This window comes from Neltuma alba, unplaced genomic scaffold, assembly GCF_004799145.2.
Source record: "Neltuma alba isolate B1F8T4 unplaced genomic scaffold, ASM479914v2 tig00013120_pilon, whole genome shotgun sequence".
In the NCBI taxonomy this organism is placed as follows: domain Eukaryota; kingdom Viridiplantae; phylum Streptophyta; class Magnoliopsida; order Fabales; family Fabaceae; genus Neltuma; species Neltuma alba.
This window is the reverse complement of record NW_021637442.1, coordinates 420,110-441,221: the sequence shown is the minus strand read 5'-3', so window position 1 is coordinate 441,221 and position 21,112 is coordinate 420,110. Positions and strand designations below refer to the sequence as shown.

General features: G+C 35.0%; 3 protein-coding genes and 1 long non-coding RNA gene across 9 annotated transcripts; 2 read left to right on the top strand and 2 right to left on the bottom strand.

Annotated features, from left to right (window-relative positions):
• Nucleotides 1–594: 594 nt before the first annotated feature.
• LOC114734611 (geranylgeranyl transferase type-1 subunit beta) lies at nt 595–8,450 on the top strand. Of its 2 annotated transcripts, none has more exons than XM_028922234.1 (11): nt 595–1,001; nt 2,780–2,855; nt 2,976–3,034; nt 3,208–3,347; nt 3,550–3,605; nt 3,693–3,769; nt 3,879–3,924; nt 4,550–4,674; nt 4,813–4,880; nt 4,967–5,054; nt 6,407–6,556. In XM_028922234.1, exons 1-11 carry the CDS (start codon nt 795–797, stop codon nt 6,554–6,556), a joined length of 1,092 nt encoding a protein of 363 aa, XP_028778067.1. In that variant the 5' UTR covers nt 595–794. The 2 variants fall into 2 exon arrangements, with proteins under 2 accessions (XP_028778067.1, XP_028778068.1); XM_028922235.1 differs by lacking the exon at nt 6,407–6,556 and adding an exon at nt 8,407–8,450 and having other exon boundaries at nt 596–1,001.
• Nucleotides 8,451–9,842: 1,392 nt separating this feature from the next.
• On the bottom strand, nt 9,843–15,150 carry LOC114734604 (uncharacterized). Of its 2 annotated transcripts, none has more exons than XR_003739184.1 (3): nt 15,067–15,150; nt 10,728–11,175; nt 9,843–10,275 (listed from the first exon to the last, which is right to left on the bottom strand). It is a non-coding gene; the product is annotated as an uncharacterized LOC114734604 (long non-coding RNA). The 2 variants fall into 2 exon arrangements; XR_003739185.1 differs by having other exon boundaries at nt 9,843–10,266.
• On the top strand, nt 12,855–15,739 carry LOC114734603 (CASP-like protein 4C2). 2 transcript variants are annotated; one of them, XM_028922224.1, is made up of 3 exons: nt 12,855–12,866; nt 14,457–15,204; nt 15,353–15,739. In XM_028922224.1, exons 2-3 carry the CDS (start codon nt 14,590–14,592, stop codon nt 15,572–15,574), a joined length of 837 nt encoding a protein of 278 aa, XP_028778057.1. In that variant the 5' UTR covers nt 12,855–12,866; nt 14,457–14,589; the 3' UTR covers nt 15,575–15,739. The 2 variants fall into 2 exon arrangements, with proteins under 2 accessions (XP_028778057.1, XP_028778058.1); XM_028922225.1 differs by lacking the exon at nt 12,855–12,866 and having other exon boundaries at nt 14,410–14,807; nt 15,069–15,204.
• A 1,676-nt stretch (nt 15,740–17,415) lies between these two features.
• LOC114734609 (peroxiredoxin-2E, chloroplastic-like) lies at nt 17,416–20,834 on the bottom strand. Of its 3 annotated transcripts, none has more exons than XM_028922231.1 (2): nt 19,970–20,834; nt 17,416–17,741 (listed from the first exon to the last, which is right to left on the bottom strand). In XM_028922231.1, the coding sequence occupies exon 1, from the start codon at nt 20,680–20,682 to the stop codon at nt 19,984–19,986; it is 699 nt and encodes a 232-aa protein (XP_028778064.1). In that variant the 5' UTR covers nt 20,683–20,834; the 3' UTR covers nt 17,416–17,741; nt 19,970–19,983. The 3 variants fall into 3 exon arrangements, with proteins under 3 accessions (XP_028778064.1, XP_028778065.1, XP_028778063.1); XM_028922232.1 differs by having other exon boundaries at nt 17,416–17,721; XM_028922230.1 differs by lacking the exon at nt 17,416–17,741 and adding an exon at nt 17,749–17,956.
• Between the last annotated feature and the right edge of the window lie 278 nt (nt 20,835–21,112).

The following is a 21,112-nucleotide window of genomic DNA, read 5'->3' as shown; positions in this document are numbered from 1 at the left end:
TATTTTGGCCTATTTGAGAGGTGTTTGGAAACCTCAAAACTACTTTTAAAAATTACTTTTTTATAAAACGAAACAAATTTATTTATATATTTATTTCATAAATCATAAAAATATTTTTAAAATTATAATTCAACTTTTATTCAAACACTCTCATGAACCCTTGCATGTGACTATCAATTCCACCCATGCAATACTGATCGTAAATATACTATGTTTTTAAAAATTACTTTTTCACAAATCGAGATAAATTTCTTCATATATTTATTTTGCATATTGTAAAAGTAGTTTTACAACTATGATTTTGTTTCTATCCAAAAATCTCTAGATATAAAATTCAATTACAAACTAGATGATATATTAAGAATGAAATTAGTGGTACTGTACAACCTTTAAAAAAAACTTAGCTAAACTTGCATTTTGTGATTGATTGCTGTTTTACGGGTTTTGTCAGTTGTAAAATTAGAGGGATATTTTCGCATTCATCACCCATTCATCTTGAGCATCTCTAGTCTACAGGAAATTACGCTGAAAATGCAATACCGTGGCAGGGGCGACGGGGGATCTCAAGTGGTTAAAATAATAATTTCAAAATTTTTAAAGAAACTCTGGGCAAATGGAATGTGTTGTATAATCCTTCCGCCTTCTTCTTTTTGTGCGTAAGGCGTCAATCGTTCAAGATTCTCCCCAGGGCCTCCTGCTAGTGCTCACTGCACTGTTGGACAGTAATGAGTAAAGCGGCGAGTTGAGTCGTCGCTCCGTTCTTCACTTGCTTGTTGACATTGGGAGCCATCTCCATGGAGTCCGTGGAGAATTCATCGGAGGGACTTCCCTCTTCCCCATCGGCACATCTTTCTGCGATATTTGACCGAGATCGTCATATCACATTCCTTCAGATGATGTACCAGTTGCTGCCATCCCCTTACCAGCTCCAAGAGATCAATCGCCTTACCCTCGCTTACTTTGTCATCTCCGGACTTGACATTCTTGGGGCTCTCGATCGGGTATTTATCATTCCCCTCTTTTGGGGATAATTCAATGGGATTTGAACATGTGAATTATGGGTCTCTTTTTCTAGGTTGAATATTCCTTCAACCGTTATAGCGGGTCATTCATATTGAACTTGACTGTACAGCTAAACCGGTTGCCCTTTTGGGCATGCATATCAGCTATGCAGTCGTAAGTTTAGATTTTTCTCATGCACACTCGAGTGAAAAGAATTTAGTTATATATGACTGCTCTGGTAATTAGCGATAGAGACCATGAGATTCCTGTGACTAATGGAGTGCTTGATAATAAGGGAAACGGAAAATTAGAATAACACAATTTAATTATCACAAAAAAAAAAAGGAATAACACAATTTATCAGTTCAAGTACATATTGTTTTCGGCACCTACATTTTACCCCTAAATTATGGCCCGAATTCTAAATTGTTATATAAACTTCTAAACGTCTTATAACACCCCTTGAACTTTAGTATGTATTAAAACATCAAGCATTACTTCATGGGGCTGGTTTGTCATATTTTAGAAGTTCATGTGCTACTTTTGTTGTTAAGTCGCAGTCAGCGAGGATAGAATGTAGTTTTCCCTTGTTCTTACCTCTTCATTTTTCATGTTTTCATTTCTATGAAGCATATCATAAGTTCTAGTAGTTATGGCAGTAATAGTAAATGAATTGGCAGGATCGGGTTGATTTATGACACACTGATATGGTTATAATGTCAACTTTTGTGAAAATCATGACATAGGCAGTGAGAGCTGGGATTTCATTTTGGTACTGAAATGCTATGGTAGGTATTTTTCACATTTTTTAATGTGAAGAATATTTATTAACACTGGCATATTCAGTCTCAGTGGTGAGGCTTTGAAGGTGTACTCCCTGGGTATATGTTAGAATAATGGTCTAAGAAAGAATACTTATCAACATTTATACCCATTTTATTTCCTTTGATAATGTTTTCATTTTTTTTACTTGTCAGGGTTTCAAAGCAGGTTGGAAACAGGTTAACCAAATTTTATTTTGTTTTAGCATGGTTTGAAACATTTTGGTGAAACATAAATAAATAAATCCAGGTGAAGATGGCCCATATGTGAACCTAATATAGCCATATAGGCGTTTACTGAAATGGCTGCAAACAATAAGTATTGGCACGTCTTAGGGTTATGGGCTCTAAACCTAGAACACCATTATGCATTTTGACCATCTTACTTCAATGTCTATAGTCAATTTAAACTTACAGCATTTACTTGCCTCTATTATGTCCTTTCTCCATTTTTTTGAACGAGCTTACATTTAGGGTAAAAGGTCTGTGTCTTGTCGGGATACTGATACCCTGTTGACGAAGCTACTCAAAATAAGTTGTCGCTCAATGTCTTTAGGCTGCTATATTATGTTTGAGCTATTATTAATATCATTGGCTGTCTTAATTACTTCTGTTAGGGTATGTTTGGGACTTTGGAGGACAAGGAAGGGGAATAAAGAGGAGGGGGCTAATGGATAAATTATTTCTTTTCCATTTCCTTGTTTGGTGAAAAGTTTTCCTTCAAATCCCACAAAGTGAATGAAGTGGATATATAATGGAGGAAGTACTTCGGAGGATTGCAGAAGGTTTACTGAAAATCCTTCACTATTCTCACATTCTTATTAATAACTCTCAAACAGGGGAAAGGTTCTCTTCCCGTCCTTTCTTGTTATCCTCCACTCAAACATACCGTTAGATGCCATCGTAAGATTACAATTAACTTGTGAACTGTATGCCTGTTCTACCAAACGTTATAGGTTGACAAGGATGCTGTTGCCAATTGGGTTTTGTCCTTGCAAGTTCACCCTAGAAACCAAGCAGACAGAAACAGTGGTATGAAATGCTTCTTATGAAATTTGTATACGGCTTTTAGCAACATATTATCTCTAATATTTGACTGAACCTATAAGTAAAGTTGATGTGGCTATCCTTTTTTTTTTTTTTCCCCTGTAGGACAATTCTTTGGTTTTCTCGGTTCCAGGACTCCACAGTTTCCTCAAGTTGATAATGGGGTATGAAGAAACGTGTAAAGTGCCTCAACATGTTGTTCCGAGTTTTATGTTTTGGTGAACAATGTACATTTGTTTCTTCAAAAATATGTCGAGCAAGTGCTTTGGTTTTTCTTGTAAACTTGTTATCCCAATCATTTTATGTTAAGTAACTTATCAAAATGTAATTCTGCTAGGTTTCACTTCCCAACAACAGTCACTTGGCAAGCACTTACTGTGCCCTTGCCATATTAAAAATTGTTGGTTATAAACTGTCCAACAATGACTTTGAATCAGTATTGACATCAATGAGAAATCTTCAGCAGCCTGATGGAAGGTATGCTTTTAAATTTCTGGAACCTTAAGTAATACTCTTATTAATTCCCTGCATCCATATTCCTTTACTTTTCAGTATGTGGTTTCGAGTTTACACCTTGATGATATGCTTAAATCAATTTTCATTCCATTTAAAATTGATCTCCGTAAATTGTAATTCAGAATAGTTCTTATTCACTAAAATTGTGCATCTCTTGTGATAGCTTTATGCCCATCCATACTGGGGCTGAAAAAGATCTGCGATTCATATATTGTGCGGGTAAGAGTTATAATTAAGATGTTATTTAGCTTATTTACTGGAATGACAATGTTATTTCGTATCAGTATTACTTATGGACTGTATCAGCTGCCATCTGTTTCATGTTGAATGACTGGAGCGGCATGGACAAAGAAAAGGCCAAGGATTACATATTATGCTGTCAGGTTTGTAGACGTAGTCATCAACTATTCTTGGGGTTTACAATATTATTTGTTCTGGCAGTAATATGCATCAAATTTGTGGCTTTTCTTCACCTTTTTCTTGCCTTTTCAGTCTTATGATGGTGGCTTTGGATTAGTTCCTGGTGCAGAATCACATGGTGAGTTGGAAATAATTCTCAGTATTTGACTTATCTGTATTCCATGTTGGAAGACGGGCTGTTGCGATGTTGTTAGTTACATCAGCTGTGGTAGCTCTGGTGTATGATTTTCCAAACGCACTTGCTTATCGCTTCATAAATCTGTTTAATTATATGTTTCACATTCACGTTGGTAGTAGCAGTGCGAACCTGGGTCCAGCTCTATATTGTTCTTTGTCAAGCGTTAAAGTCATTTTTAACTGCAGAATACCTAGTTTGTTTACCAACTTCCTTCTGTTTGCTTCTTCCTGTATCCTTCATTTACATCCATGATCCATGTTATTGCTGTTGTGTGGTTCCACGGCCTCTTCCCCTGTTTCATAATTTTTTTTTTTAACTTGTCCCATCAATATAAATTCATGTTTGTTGAATATCAGGCTCATTTGGGTTGGCGATTATAAACACTTATAAGCACATTTTACATAAATCGAGATAATTTCTTTTACACACTTATCTCACATTCTGTAAATTACGATTTAAAAGCTACTTATAAGTCATTCTAAATGGGCTCATCATGATTATGCCTTATGCCTGCTGGTATTTCCGAAATAATATCTATCAACATTAGTTTTTTTTAATGGAATAGGCGGGGCAACTTATTGTGCTATTGCATCCCTCCGATTTATGGGATTTCTTGAAGATGATCTTCTCTCGAGTTCTGCTATGAGTCCTGTGATAGATGTACCATTGTTACTGGATTGGCTTGTGCAGGTTTGTTCCGCAAAAGCTTTTGAAAATTGAAACAATGGTTTGATAATTATCCTTCATTAACATTTTGGAATTGTTAACTTTTAGCACTTGAAATGTTCTTTCTTGATCAAGATACTTTAATTATTTCTTCTATTTCAGAGGCTGGGGACCGATGGTGGTTTTCAAGGTAGACCTAATAAAGTTAGTGACACGTGCTATGCATTTTGGTAAGTGGTGTTAGATGCTATTGGGAATTCCAGGGTACAGCATTATAAATTTTTCATAGCCTTGACAGAATCGTGTGCATATATAGGATTGGTGCAGTTTTGAGGATTTTGGGGGCCCACAACTTCATTGACAAAGGAGCTCTTCGTGGATTTCTGCTTGCTTGTCAATCTGAGGTACTGCAATCACTAATTTCTGTATACAAGATGGTGTATTTTGGTTTTATGGAACAATGAAATGAGATGTCAGATTTGTATCTTTAGAAAATGCAAGAAAAATAATGATAAGTTAACCTTGCTTTTATTGCAAAGTTTATTAGAAAAATGGTAAGTTTCCAGTTTTATGGAAGGAGAGGGCTAAAGTTGAGAGAGACAAGGGAACAATGAGGGGCTGAATGAACTCTTTTGTTATCCTGCCTAGGAGGTGCTCCTTGTGTATGGTCCTGGTCCCAGTCATTTTGGGACTAGATTGTCCCGAAATGCCCTGAAACTGAATTTTTGGGAAGACAAAATCAGAACGGGACAAAAATGTCTCAGAACAGGACAAGACATGAGAAGGGGGTGTCCAGTTCCATCCCAGTATATTATTTTTTTAATTTTATAAATTTATTTTACTTACCATCAATGTAATAATAATAATATAATTTTATAATTATGTTGTCTACAATTTATGATTTTTTCTGTATGGGTTATATGATTTTTTTTTGGGAATATTTTGAGTTTATATATTTTTTGTCTTTCAAAAAGAAGCATTTTTCTTTGTTAGTTTTTTATTACTGTCAATTTTTTAGCCAATTTTTATATTTTTTTCTTTATATAATTTTTATTAAGAGTATTTATGCTATAAATACATTTAGTTTTGAAATAAAAAAATTTTAAAAATTTTTTAACAAAAATAAACAAGATGTCCTGTCCCTGTTTGGGAGGAGACATCATTAGGACAAGACAGGACACAAGATGAAGAGGCCATCTCGTCCCAATTATAGGGATGACAGGGTTGTCGCGATCCTGTCCCATCCCATGAATACCCCTAATCTTGCCAATCCTCTTTCTTTGTCCTAGCTTGCCTTCCCCACACCCCCCCCCCCAAAAAAAAGGAAAAAAACAAAAACCATATAATGTAATATAGATTTTGTCCCATGCATGGAGTCTTTGATGCTAATGGAACTTGCCAACTATTGGTGAACATTAAGCAAATGCCAAGGTTGTTCTAGTCCAACATGCTATGACTATGCTTTTTTTGGAAGTACTTGGTAATCAGGATACTAGTGTTCCGAAATCCATTGGTGTTTTGCCTCATAGTCATCCATGGTAGAAATTGTTGAAATGAGAACTAAAGTGACGCCTCGAAGGACCACACGCCCCTTGTTCTCTAGGAAGTGAAAAACTGCGATTCTTGATGAGCTTTCACATATAATATATATATATATATATTGATGATGTGATGATATTAAATCTTTATGCCTCTTAGACCCTGATTCTTGGCTGTCTGTGACTAATTTAAGCTGCTTATGTTGGTTCTTCACCAGTATGGCGGGTTTGGTAAAGTCCCCGGCGACTTTCCGGATCTGTACCACTCTTACTATGGATTTACTGCCTTCAGTCTCCTGGAAGAACCTGATTTGCTATCACTTTTCCCTGAACTGGGGATAACAGGACTAGCTGCAGGGGGTCTTTAATTTATCAGTTTTTAGGCTTGGATGCGCCGAGTTGTTCCATTGTCAGTCAATTGCTTTGGTCATGGTTTTTTTTCTTCTTCTAAAATTAGGTGAAGAGTGTAAGCCTGCCACCTTGATCGGTGCATATTACTGTTTTAGTTACCAAAGTATTGTCTAGTAATGATTTAAGTTGGTTTGGAGCCACCAAACTATTGTCTTGTGATGATTTAAGAGTATTCACTACATGACTTTTATTGAATCATATTACAAAATTTCTGAGATGCATAATGCACATGCTACATTTATTTGGTTTTGGTGTTAGATGTGAGACAAACACAATATCGTAAAAATTTAAAAATAATACTCATCTAATCCTAAATGTAAGACCTATTTCATAGTGTATAGGTCTTATATTTATGACTGGAGGACTTGATTGGATTTTACGTTCTATGGGATAAATTAAAAAGGATTAAACACCATTAAACTATCTTGCTATTCTCAGCTGAGTTTCTCTTTTGTAATTTTGTTTGCTGGAAGAAATTAGAAAGGAGCAAAGGGCTTAAATTGATTTTTATTTTTTTTTTATATATTGCATCAAGACCTAATTCGGCAATTCATGAAAAACTTGGTTAATATTTTTATAATATCACTTTCTTTCTTTTTTTCATAATCAACCATGTAAAATATCAATCAATTATAAAGAAGAATGCACAATCTATGCGGTCGGAATGTTACGCATCAAAATTATTTTCATTACTTGAGTGAATATCATAATTTTCATCTGGTCTTATGCCTTCTAGGTCTCTATTGAATCCCTTGTAAGGTATGAATAAATCCTTAGCAACTGGAAATCAACTTTCCTTGACAATTAATTGGTTTTTATTTTTATAAGATACTTCGAATCAGAATCTAATATACCCATTTACTGATGGAATAAATTAGTCCATCCAAGTTTTCAAAACATTTAAGAAAGAAAGAAAGAAAATCAACCCTGTCAATTTTAAAGAAAAATTGAAAGGATCTGGACTTCATAAAACATTAATTTTGTTTTCATGTCAATTTAGGGCGTGTTTCGCAAGCACCCCAAACCATGGTTTTGGGACCCAAATCATGGTTTGGGAAAAATGTTAGCCAAACACCCTTACAAAAATCAAAACCATGGTTTTGAGAAAAGCAGAAATTTTTTACTTTTGAAGAAAAAGAAGAGAGTGTGAGAGCCTATAGAATATGTATCTTGTTTTTTTTTAAACATATTTTTTATAAATATATTTAATCTTATATCTTATAAATATATACATATTAATTATTTATTAATTATATTATCTTATATATTATTAATATGTTAATAAAAAATATATTATTAACAATTTTATTCCTTCAAATTAAAATATATCATAAAATATATTTTTTCTATAATTATCATATTAATTTATGCCAATTTGTATATATAAAAGTACTTCTAATAACAACTATTCAAACACTCACACTTCTCAAAATCACTTTTTCACAAAATATATTCTTCCCAAAATCTATTTTTTTCAGAATCTATTCTCCAGAAACTATTCTCCAAACCATGGTTTGGTTTCATCCAAACACACCCTTTAGAAGGAAGATAAACATGACGTACAGGCCAAAGGTAACAAGTTATATACATTTAAGTGACTTTCATTATTCTGACAGTATCTTGTACTTTCTATAAGATCTTATACATTCTATGTCTCTTCAAGTAGAAATTAAAAACATGTAAACACATAAAAAGCATCATAGCCTACCTTGAGCGTTGTGGCCTAGCTTGTGTTGCCCCTTTCCTTGACTCTGCTATTCTCAATTGGGTTTCTCCTGTGTAGGCTTTAATAACTTGAATCTTGTAGGTGGAGTTGATGGCTTTACTCTATTAAAATCTGCAGGATCATCATTTGCCGATTGAAAATGAGGATTCACACTCAGAGGGAGAGCAAGGGGAGAAGTTAAAGAAGGTGAAGCTGAAGCCAAAGGTGTGAAATATGGAGTCTCCACAATGAAAGAATCACATGGACTAACTCTACAACTGGACTTGTTCACGCTCTCAGATTCTGAACCCTCCTTAATTCCTTCTTCAATTGTGAATAAGAATCTTGGACTCCGAGGATACCTGCAAGTCTGTGTTTGAACTTGCCCTTCCGGATCATCATTAAAACCTGACCTTTCTTCACAGAACATTTGAAATAGGTCTTTCCCAGTAATGTTGATGTCCTTTTCTGAATCTGTATGACTTGTTCTCTTCTTCCAGCACAAGAAGTAGCAAACCTCAGCGACCAGAAGTATCAGAAAGCAGCCAAAAGTTACACCCAGAACAAGGCCCACAATACTCAGTGATTTCATCTTTATCCTTAAATCACAGTGCAAAAGTAATTGATATATATATATATATATATATATATATATATATATATTTATAAGCAAGAAAAGATGTGGAGCTCCTTTTTCCAGTGATAAGATAAAACTTTGTGGGTAACAACTGACACTTTCAGCCTCCTCTCAATGGAAGAAAACCGGGGGAAATGTAATTTATCATTTTGACGGAAAAATTGTTAGTGATAGATACCTTAATTAGGCTCTTTCCTCAGGTAACAATAGTCCGTTTAATAGTTTTAAAGCCACACAAAACATCAATATGACTACACTTGCAAGTCATTACCGGGAAACTTTAGCTTTAATCACACTTTAGACCAAAACACACTCAGGTGGACCAGTCCCATCATTACCCAGAAAGGTTTTTTTTTTTCTGGAAAAAAAAAACAGTTTTTAAGGGGAAGCAAAGAAAGAAAGATTCCGTAAACCATAAACTTAGGGGTGTACGCCAAACTTGTAATCCAACCAACCCAGGTAAATCTGGTTATATTTGATTAGGTTAGATGAGGTTGGAAAAAAAAAATTAGAGTTAGGTCAGAATTTATGTTCCTAAAAAAATTTATAAAGAAAAAAAAAATTTTAAAAAGAAAAAGAATATATATATATTTTTGAAAACTTCATAGTGGAAATATAATAAATTCATACAAGTCTCATCCCATATAAAATGTAGCAAGTCAACTGCTCTCCAAGACTAGTTCATCAAAATAGGTCCCATTTTGTCTTTTAATACTCTGGCCAAAATTGATCATAATACCAAAGTCATATGATAGTATCAAGTTACCAGAATACCAATTTCAACTACATTGAGTTAAAACATAATATAAGACTATAACCCAATTTTCCTATATAGAAAACTATAAATTCCAGTCGCCATAAAATTTTAGGCAGCATGCAGATGTTCAATCTTGCATAAATATTGGCAATGAAAAATCTGTTTCTTGTTCAATCAGGTCCAAAAGATTGTTTTTCTCATATTGAGATAAGATCAATCATTAACTCGTTATAAAGAATAATAGAACATGTATTGCGCTTATCTATTATCACACTTGCACCACCTAAACATCAACGCTGGTGAAAGAAGAAATTATTTGTTTTTAAGTTTTTTATCATACAAAGACTAAAAGAAAGAAGCAAATAAAGCAATAATTAGGAAAAAAGGAGATAGTTTAGCACTAAGGAGCATCTTTTCCTTCAAAATGCTTTCATGTCTTCTGGAGCTGAACAAGAAAGAAAGGAAGTCATGAGACAAAGAATGTGAAAAATACGAACTCGCGTTGATGATTTAATGAGTTAAGAATAAAGTCAGTCTCCAAAATCCACTGCAAGATCTTGCTGATCACCTGAATTCACTTTGAAGGATAAGTTTTATAAGAAATCACCCCAATATACCAAATAAGAAAAACTCAAATACTGAACCTCTGAATTGAAAAAAAAAAAAAAATGGTGACTACTATAATCCATCATCTGGTGTACGTTCAATAGTTCAATGTGCAAGCCCTTAGAAGTCAAACAGCAGTAATATAAAATATTAATTATGTCTAAAAAATGAGGCAGTTCAAGAGGAGACAACGAATAATAAGTGGAAGTTATTATTTCATGTCTGCACACAAAAGTCAAAATGACTTGAGACTTGTTTGAGTTTTAAAATAAGTGAATACAACAATATGAAATTTAGTTAGATGCCCATTTTTGTTTCAGTGTTGACCAAACTCTGATTTGAGACCCTTTAATTGAGTGCTACAGTGAGAATTATCAGTGTGAAAGCTTGAAAAAATTAAGTATAATATATAATTCTTCATACCTGACAAGTGACAAAGAACTCAAAACATTTTGCCCAGAACGCAGAAACGCTGGAGAGAATTAGTCTGCCTGAGCACTGGAGGGGTTTTTCAAACTGGTCCTTGCATGATTGGATGAAATGGAATGCTGAGAACAAAGCATGGAGGAGCCAGAAATGGAATTCTTTCATGGAAGATGAACACTGGAGGCCTTCAGATGTAAAGAGATCTTTTGGGGAGGAAAGTACATGTAATTCAGGAGGAATTATTAAAGCATTTATGTAGTGAAGTTAGGGAATCTGGATTCTCTAAAATTTAACATCTAAAATTCTACCAAATGTACCAGTAAATTGTGTTATATATAAATCTTATTATGCAATATAAAGATAGGCATATATAGAGTATTAATACTTTACCTAGAACTTCACAGGCCCAAACTTCAGGTGATATCGATTCGAAAACTTAGGGCCTCTGAAAGTGAAATGTTGAAACAGCAATGAGATGTTAGACTGCATGATTATTATAAGAAAGTATAAATATAGAATAATATTAATACAGATAAATATAGATAAACAGGTTGAATATTTGTGCGCTTTTTATGGCCATCAATATTTGTGCATTCCTTTTATTATCCGTGTAATAGTGGGTCTTTTGCATTTGTAGAAAGTTTGCAACGAAATATATTGTTCATAACTTTTGAATAATGCAGTTTTCAGTACTTTTTATATTTCAAGTTTCTTGAAGAAAAAAACCAAAAACTAAGCAAATGATGCAGGAGTTTCTTGTCTGAAAAAAGTATTTAACCCATATAATCCTAGTAATCACTTCGAATAATAAATCATCATAAGATCAGTATAGTAAACGGACAAGAACTAAAATGGCAAGAGCACAAATGTTTTTCGTGACATACGAAAGAAAATAAAAATTGAAATTCAAAACAACAATCAATTACAAGATTTTTAAAGAATAAAAATTAAATGAGTAATTAAAATCAGTATAATCAATATCATCAATATATATTATAAATAGAGGACAAATCGCACTATTCATCAATAAAAATAGCGTAACCAATTTTTTAAATTCCATAAACATACAAGAAGTGAAGAAATGTGTTTGGTAATAAAAGATATAAATAACCTAATCAAAATAACGAGGTACCATATGATAAACGGAATGCTCATCAAGTGATCAGTACCGTAAACTCATCAAATATGAACTGTCCAAATCTAATCTGAACGGTCTAGATTTAAAATTTTTAATTAATTATTTTAAATAAAAAAATTATTTTTTTAAAAAAGATCTTCCATGCCTATTAAAATAACTATTTTAAACAAATAAAAACAAAAATAAATTAAATATGGACTGTCCATATCAAATCTATGCGATGCAGATTTGATGAGCTTAGAGTGACTCATCAGTTTTAAGCTGTGTTTGGGTGACATCCCAAACCATGGTTTGGGGAATAAATCACCCAAACACCCACCCAAAAACCAAAACTATGGTTTTGAAAAAACAAAAAAAATTTTGCTTTTGAAGAAAAAGGGAGAGTGTGAGAGCCTATAGGATATGTATCTTATTATTTTTTTTATAAATATATTTAATCTTATATTTTATAAATATATATACATATTAATTATTTATTAATTATATTATCTTATGTATTATTAATTATGTTAATAAAAAATATATTATTAACAATTTTATTCCTTCAAATTAAAATATATCATAAAATCTATTTTTTCTGTAATTATCATATTAACTTATGTCTTTTTTTTAATAATTTGTATATATAAAAAGTGTTTCTGATAACAACTATCCAAACACTCTCACTTCTCAAAATCACTTTTTCATAAAATCTATTCTTTCCAGAATCTATTCTCCTCAGAATCTATTCTCCAGAATCACTTTTCCAAACCACGGTTTGGTTTCATCCAAACATACCCTTGATGATAAACACACACAAACTAGCAAGGAATGAAGCTAAAGCCTAACGAGGGCGTGTGAAAATTTTAGGAAAAAAATTGTAAACCCATTATTATAGCACCCTAAAATTTTGATGGTGAATAGCTTTCAGTACTAAATATTTTATGAATACCCAAGATCAGATCAGTTCATAGTTGTAACTTGTTAAAGGTAAAAATAGACATGCTGAGAAAATGGAGGTGAGTTCTAATCATGTAACACGACATCTCCATGATTATCATTCCATTCTTGGTCGGACAACGTGGATAGTTTGTATTTCGTCCATTGACATGTGCATGGAATGCCCAGGCAACACGAGACACTAGGGTCAAAGTAATCAAAATAAAATTTGAATATTAATTCCAATCTGAATCATCGTTAGGCCCACCTGTCTTCTTGGGTTGACAATTCAAATTCATCCACCGATCAGTTAATTACTATTTCTCACTCAGGGTATTCTAATAGTGATAGGATGTATGAAAATAAATATTCATTAACTAAATATAATTTAATTTTAACGAAAGCTGTAAAAAAAATAATGAAACGGCTTCCCCCAAAGAAAAGGAATGAATCATTGATTAACGATTAATATGATATTCTTAAAATTATAATTAAATCCTTTCAAGAATAACTATTTTTAAAATTAAAAACTCACAAGTATTTCTTTTTTCTTTTGCCAGAAGCCTGTGTAATTCTGCTAAAATAAAAAGTAGAGATGCCGATTCCCGAATGAAATCCTCAGCACTTTTTTTTTCCTTGTCTACATTAGATCATAAATTGAGATTTTCTTAAATACTTTACATTTTACATTAAAAAAAATCTCACAAAAACAACATAAAAATTACTAAATTCTGAATTAATATTATTTTCAACACATTTCTGTCAGAATTCGTGATTTGAGATTTAGTTTTTTTATGGGATTTCTTCTTACATTAAAGCCCAAATGACGCAAGAAAAAAAAAACCAAAAGAAGAAGAAGGATAAAAAACTTTGTTTGTTTTATGAATATCACGCAATCATTTTTGTAAATAAATAGGAATATCACTTAAGGGAATCCTACATCATTTTTTTCTCTTTTTATTTTTAAAGTTTATTCTAAAATAACTCATAAGATCTCATTTGCCGGAATAAACCTCCTTGGCTGGACGAAATACAATCTATCTATCTATCTATTATCTTAACAACAAAAAAAGTCAAATAAAATTAAAGAAAAAATATGTTTTCAAAATTCACTTTTTTTTAATTACTTTCCTCTCTTCTCTTTATTTTCTAGCCAATATATATTTCATCATTTAAACCTTTAATACTGATAGTAAAGCAATTAAAACCTAACCAACAGAGAATAGATGCTCTAACCTGCTGGTGCTTGGGCTAAGGCTAGTACTCCGTCAACCTCCTGTTTCTTACGTTACTCATTCAGCTTTCAGAAAGAATGACATTGATTCATTGAAAGCAATATGAACGATAGTGTTTTTTTAATTTCATTTCATTTATATTTCACAAAATTATAAATATATTTTCCCCAATTTCTATTCAACATTCCATGCGTTCTCTCTCTCTCATATGCTCTTCAGGGGAAAAAGTCCCTTTAATTTAATTGTGCTGCCTCTATCCATCAGCCACCTCTCTCTCTCTCTCTCTCTCTCTCTCTCTCTCTGCCTTTCCCTTCTTGTACCATCTTTGTTCTCATTCATTTCCTCACCTCTTTCCTCTGGGTTCCTCATGCAACTCTTGCCCTTCGCCCCCCCCCCCTTTCTCGTGAGACTCTTATCTCCTTCTTCGAAACTCAGAGGCAGCCATTGATGCTCATATTCCTTACTTGAACTACCCGATATGATTTCTCCTCTCATTCCCACATGATTTCTCATATTGCTGCTTACAACGCCAGCATCGTTGTCTCCCCAATTCTCACCGTCAGCCACCATGAGATCCCCCCAGGCCCTCCGTAACGGCGGCGACACCCGCTCTCCCACCCCCGGTTTCCACTCCACTGTGGCCGAACGCAAACTGCGTCGTTTCAACTCCCTCATCCTCGTCTTCCGCCTCACCTCCTTCTCCTTCTCCTTCGCCGCCTTCGTCTTCATGCTCACCAACACTCGCGGCTCCGATTCTCCTCACTGGTACGACTTCGACACCTTCAGGTACCCCGACCCTACTTCTGCTACCGAAAATAACAAGGTTCCTAATATAATCCTAATTCATAACCCAACCTTAGCAAGCTACTTCCCTACTTCAATTTTCAGTATTGTTTGGCTTCAATCCCAAAACTTATTGAGAATGCGAATTTTTAAGCGAAGACTTGCTTGTGCATTCGTTAATTTTGTGAATGAAACCACAAAATATGCAGTAACAAAGAGCTTAGAAATGAGGGAACTAATGAATTTAGTTGAAAAAACTTACAGATTCGTACTTGCTGCGAATGCTATTGTGGCCGTGTACTGTGTGTTCGAAATGGGAGCGTCTGTGTGGGAAATCTCCAGAGGAGTTACGATTTTCCCCGAAGTTCTTCAAGTCTGGTTCGACTTCGGCCATGACCAGGTCACAAATTTCAATCCCTTCCTTTCCAATTATAAGCTCTCTCTCCCTCCCGCCCCCGCGCGCGTGCTTTAACCTCATTTTTTCCCGATTATCTTCTTCTCTGAGAAATGAGAATGATTGTGGCGGTGGGCTGATCCTGTGTGTGCAGGTATTCGCGTACCTATTGCTCGCGGCGAGTGCTGCGGGGACGTCGATGGCCAGAAGGCTGAGACTAACGGACACGTGTACGGCTAGCAACGCGTTCTGTGTGCAAGCAGACATCGCGATATCCCTGGGATACGCGGCTTTTTTGTTCCTAGGGTTCACGTCCTTGCTCTCCGGCTTCCGGGTCGTTTGTTTCATAATCAACGGTTCACGTTTTCATCTCTGACATTATTTTTCAGGCTGCGTAATCCGCCGAACGGCGTCGTTCCACAAGGAGGAATTTGTTCGGTGGGTCCAGCCCGATGCTTTTACTGTATAGTGTGCCTACCATGTACGCTGTGATTTGCTGGGAAGAAAGCGATAGTTAGGTTAGAGCAGTGAAAATGTTCTTCGCGGGTTATATGCTATTTTCAGGCCACATTGTGGGAGAAGTTGCCACTTCCCAGAATCCCGATCATACAGTTCAATTGTCATTTTCAATTTCCACCTGAATTCACATGATTATCATTATTTGTAATTTGATCACCCTTTTTTTTTTTTTTTACCAGAATTTGATCACCCTTGTTAACTTTAATTTGATCACCCTTGTTAAATTAGATATTTATAACTAATGTATTAAAAATTTGTAATATTTTCTTATTAAATTTCCATGCAATTATTTCACTATATTTAATCCTTTCCGTTGACTAAAGGGGGAAAAAAGAGCATTTGAGAAAAAATATTTATTGAAAGTGAAAAAGAAAGATAGAATCTTATATTAAAAATCAAACCAAAATTTTCAATAAGGTCTTGCGCACCAATGTTTATAAACATTTAGTAGTGGAAGGAATGCTTCATGAACTTAGGTTGTATGTATTAGTCCATGAAGAAAAAATCATGCCGAATTGGCTAGTTCAACCGGAAAATTAGTGAATTAGCCAATGGTTCGATTTGGTTCAAGTGTCAAACTAGCCAAATATTGAACCAGAATCAAACAGGTGTGAACTGGTAAAAACCAACAAAAACCAGTTATAAATCAGTTTGAATGATTATATTACTATTAGTCCTATTTTTTCTCATTCAACTCCTAACATCTCAGTTAGTAGAATTTTAACGATGATTTTGATATCAACAATTATTAATTTTAGTTATTGAAGAATCGTAAATATCAAAATTTTCAATGTTGTTGTGCTTTGTTATTGTTACAATCAAACTATTGTTATATTTTTTTATATTTTGTTATTAATGATTATTAATGTTATTATATTTTCTTATTTTTAAATAAATTATATTATTTTAATATGACCAGTTTGATCTCGATTTGACCTCAGTTTTACTCACTTACCCTTGAACTATTATCTCAACCGATTCAGGGTCCGGTGACTCTTTTTTGTTCCTTGGTATTAGACTATTAGTTTCTTGGACAGGACTGTACCAATGAAAAGAATTTCGCCTGTGTGCGCTTCAGAAAAGTTGAAACAAACACCCTGTTAGCATCATATTGAGCAGCTCTATCTATAAGTAACTCCCTTTTTCTCCTCCACGCTCTTGAAAAAAATTACTAGTTATAGAGGATATTTGTAGTACCTTATTCCAAAAAAAAAAAAAGCATTAATGCTTATATTTTTCGCACTAGTGATTACATATAAGTAACTCCTTTAGGAAATGCCATAGATGAGATGAGATAAGAATATGATTTCGCACTAGTGATTACATATTTAAAAAAAAAACAAAACAAAACAAAACAAAAGGCATATTTTTCTTTTCAATTAGAGGAATAGACGCTAAAATCACTCACTAAAAAGCACATTTTAAAAAAAGGCACACTTTTGCACAAATTAATCATCAGGTGATTACCAAGCCATTAAAGATATACAAATCAGCCAGTGAATGAGCATGAGCTTGCACAGGTTATTTTGATCGTAGAAGATGATGCAATGGATTAGATAGCTCACCCAATTGCCCACCCTCCGACCAAGACATGACAGCTCCCTAATGCTCATTATACAGATCAATAGGCAATATAAGACACAACGCGGAGGGGCAGGCATTTCATATCATGATCCCTGTTAACTAATCATGATCAACTTGCAACAATATACGAAGATTGGACTCATTAATGAAACAGCAATTGTTCCTGATGTAGACAAATTTCCAAACAAGTTCAAGTTTTGAAAATGTTTGTCTGTAGTAAATCTTCCTAAAAGTGTGTTTATAGTGGACGAGGGGAAGAAACTCTAATATTTTCTTTCTATTCATGCCCAAAAGGGGAAGAACCAAAACGTTCATGTAGATGTGTCTCTACTGGTAACAGTGACAAATTCGGTGCCCACATTAAGGGATTTCTGGTCAAATTCCGGAACTTTCCACGAAAATTTGTATCCGTAACTGCAGCTGGGAATTAACTGAAATCACTGATCAATCAATTTACATCAGTCTTGAATTCATCCAACAAATTAAAAACAAAACGAAGATAAGTGGGGGAAAATGGGTGTTCTACAGAAATAACAAGCAAGCAAATCCGGCTGGAATATAGGCAGTCTATAATGGCAGACCACATCCTTCCATGACTTCGGCTGATTCTCCACCAAACTTCTATCCAAACTCCTAATCTCAAGCCTATATGGACCTGCAACATCATGGAATAGTATCTATATTTCTCCATGAAATTTCCATTGTCAGCCGAAAACAAACCATCGTAAGAACAAGGCAACAGCACAAGAGCGTCCATTCCATTCTACTATGCAGCTAATTGGAATTTTTTTATTTCTCAAGGCAACTCTATCTGAGGATTCACATTTTAACCCAGTTTGGCATAGTCTGAGTTCTACACTTCCATCAAGAGCTGCTTCTTAACTATATCTCTTAATTTCCCACCTCAAATAATACACAACTAAAAAGCATAAAACCAAAAGTTAAGTTGGTTTAAGGAGCAGAATAAGGGATTTCATTCAAATCCCCTATCCAGTTCAACTTCACCAGTCAGTCCTATCCGGAATTAGATTATCCACTTGTCCTTGTTTCAGCCAGAGTTTTCCCGTGGACCCTAGCGGATGTGCCAGTCCAGATACATCCAGGGTAACACGGAAAATAAAGCATAAAGTAACTTAGGACGTTTACAAAACCAAAATCTCAGATCAATTTCAACGAGTTAGGTTGGTTCCAATGAGATCATGGACTGATGGCGACCTAAATAAATTTCATAGGAACCTATAGCTTAGACTTCCTACCAAATTTAGTATATGCCAATTAAGTAATTCTAGAAAAGGAAATACCTTGACATTCTAAATAAGGTTAGTATGCAAAGTTATCTCCAAACAGATTAGATTAATTATGCATTCCATTCATGCCGTCATCCCCCAAGGCCATGAATGCATTTCAAAATATGCAAACCATAAAAACCTAGAGACAGTACGTGAAACTTGGTATTAAGCTTTTCTATGATCTTATTTGTTTTTAAATGTGCTCCATTTTAGCTCATTGTATTTTCCTAACCAACTAGGCAACCACTAACTGCAAATCCAATAATGCACTCAAAGTACTGAAAGGGCTATTGAAGTTATTGAACACAACACTTAGCCATAGATTTTTCAATTATCTTCAATTAGCATATATGAGAAAAAAGCATACATCCATAACATATTTATCAGGAGTCATCCAAGAACCATTAAGATGGTCAATATAAGGAGTATTTCAACAATTACAATAAGACAAGGCTAAACATTAAATCCCGTCAAACGTTTGTAAGATGGTCCATAGTGCAGCATGGCATGGCACACATCAAATTTATAAGGCAATATGAATGATAACAAAGTGCAATATAAACATCTGTATAAGTGTTATACGTTTATACTGGGAATAAATAAATGACCAATCATTCATTTGACATTCTAAAACAATAGACAAGGCATTTAGTTGCCACATACAAACTATTGCACATGTATTAGAAATAAATTAAATAGTCGCCTAGAAGTATTGCCCTGCCATGTACAAACTATGTGGGAATGACAACGTGAGAACTAAAAAAACAAAATTATTCAATTTGGTTCTTGCTCGCATTTGCTGGTACTGAACAAGTTCAATATAAAATCCTTTCCAATCCCAACTTGATAAATGAAAACTTGCAACTCCAAATTTCAATACCGGAACGATAAGGCAGCACAGAAAAAACGGGTAAGTTGCATCAGGTAAAATTTCAGAGTGTGAAGCGGTACATTCATTCTCAAAGCGATCATCATATTCCAATAAATTGGAGTCCCAATTACCTAATAGTATCCAAAAACATATTTATTATTTTCTTTGAATTGTTGACCATGTTTCACGGTTTTAATGCCAGAAAATAATCCAGACAGGCAACATTACAAACGCCCTTCCATCAAATCAAACACTCGACCATTTGCGCGTAAACAATTACTGTTACATCCCATCCTTTTCATTTCTTTTTTCGTTAGTGCATGAAGCCTAGATCACCACGAAATCACTAACGGTTCGTAATAAATCACAACAAAACTTGTTGTTATTCGTGAGAACGCCAAGACTGGGTCAGTTTATTCATCATATTAAGGTTCATTCACTGAGCCAAATACAAACAGTAATCTCATACTAATCCGCAAAACTAGAAACTAATCAAGGCCTAGCTCACCATGGTTTTAGATTTTAGAGCACTTTCAGCATATCCTCTGCACCACTGAATGTGAACGCACCACCTTCCTCCAAGTTCAAGACCTTCACAACACCATCCTCAGCCAGAAGAGCGTACCGCCTAGACCGCACACCCAATCCAACAGGCTTGTCACTCAAATCGAGCTCGCACCCAATCGCCTTGGTGAACGTCCCGTTGCCGTCGGACAAGAGAAGCACCTCGTCGTTGACCTTCAAGTTTTCCTTCCACGCCTTCATCACGAAGGCGTCATTGACCGAAATGCAGGCAATTGTATCGACGCCTTTCGATTTGAGCTCGGCGGATTTCTCGACGAAGCCCGGAACGTGCTTCTGGGAACAGGTTGGGGTGAAGGCGCCGGGAACAGCAAAGAAAATGGCCTTCTTGCTCTTAGTGAGTTCGGAAACGGTGACGGTCTTGACATCGCCGGCAGGGTCGAGGAAGGAAAAGGTGGCTTCGGGGAGCTTGTCGCCGACGGAGATGGTGGCGGAAATGGTGGATTTGGTAGTGAAAGAAGCAGCGAGTGGGAGAGAAATAGGGCGGCGATGGTTGAATTTGAGGGATGAAGGGGTAATAGAGAATTTAGAAGAGAGGGTGGATGAAAATGCTTTGGAAGGGAGGCGAGATGAAGTGGCGGTGGCGGTGGAAGTTGCGGTGGTGGAGAGGAGCCGGGAGAATGTGATAGATACGGCCATGGGAACTTTGAGAGCAGATTTTTGGGTGAGGAGTGAGGGCTGTGGAATGATGGGTGAGGAGAGGCTGAAGAGACGACACTCGCGGGGGAGAAGGAGAAGGCCTTGACGGCTTGGCTGATTGCGATACCTGGATCCTCCCTGCTTGCTGCGCTCGCGGGTATTGTACCTGGAGTAGGGATAAGACAAAACAGCACTGCAAGCACTGAAGAAGTGCTCCTGCCCCTAGCGGGAGAAGATTTTTTATTTGAAAAAATTAACACAAAAATAATACTTAAACTTAAAAATATTAAAATAGTTTTTTGAATTTATAAAATTTTAATTTAGTCGCAAGTAATTAATTTGATGTTTATAAATTTACTGAAATGATCATATTACTCTTTATTTTATTTATTGTTTTTTAAAAATCAAAGTCCTGACTGGCCAACTGACC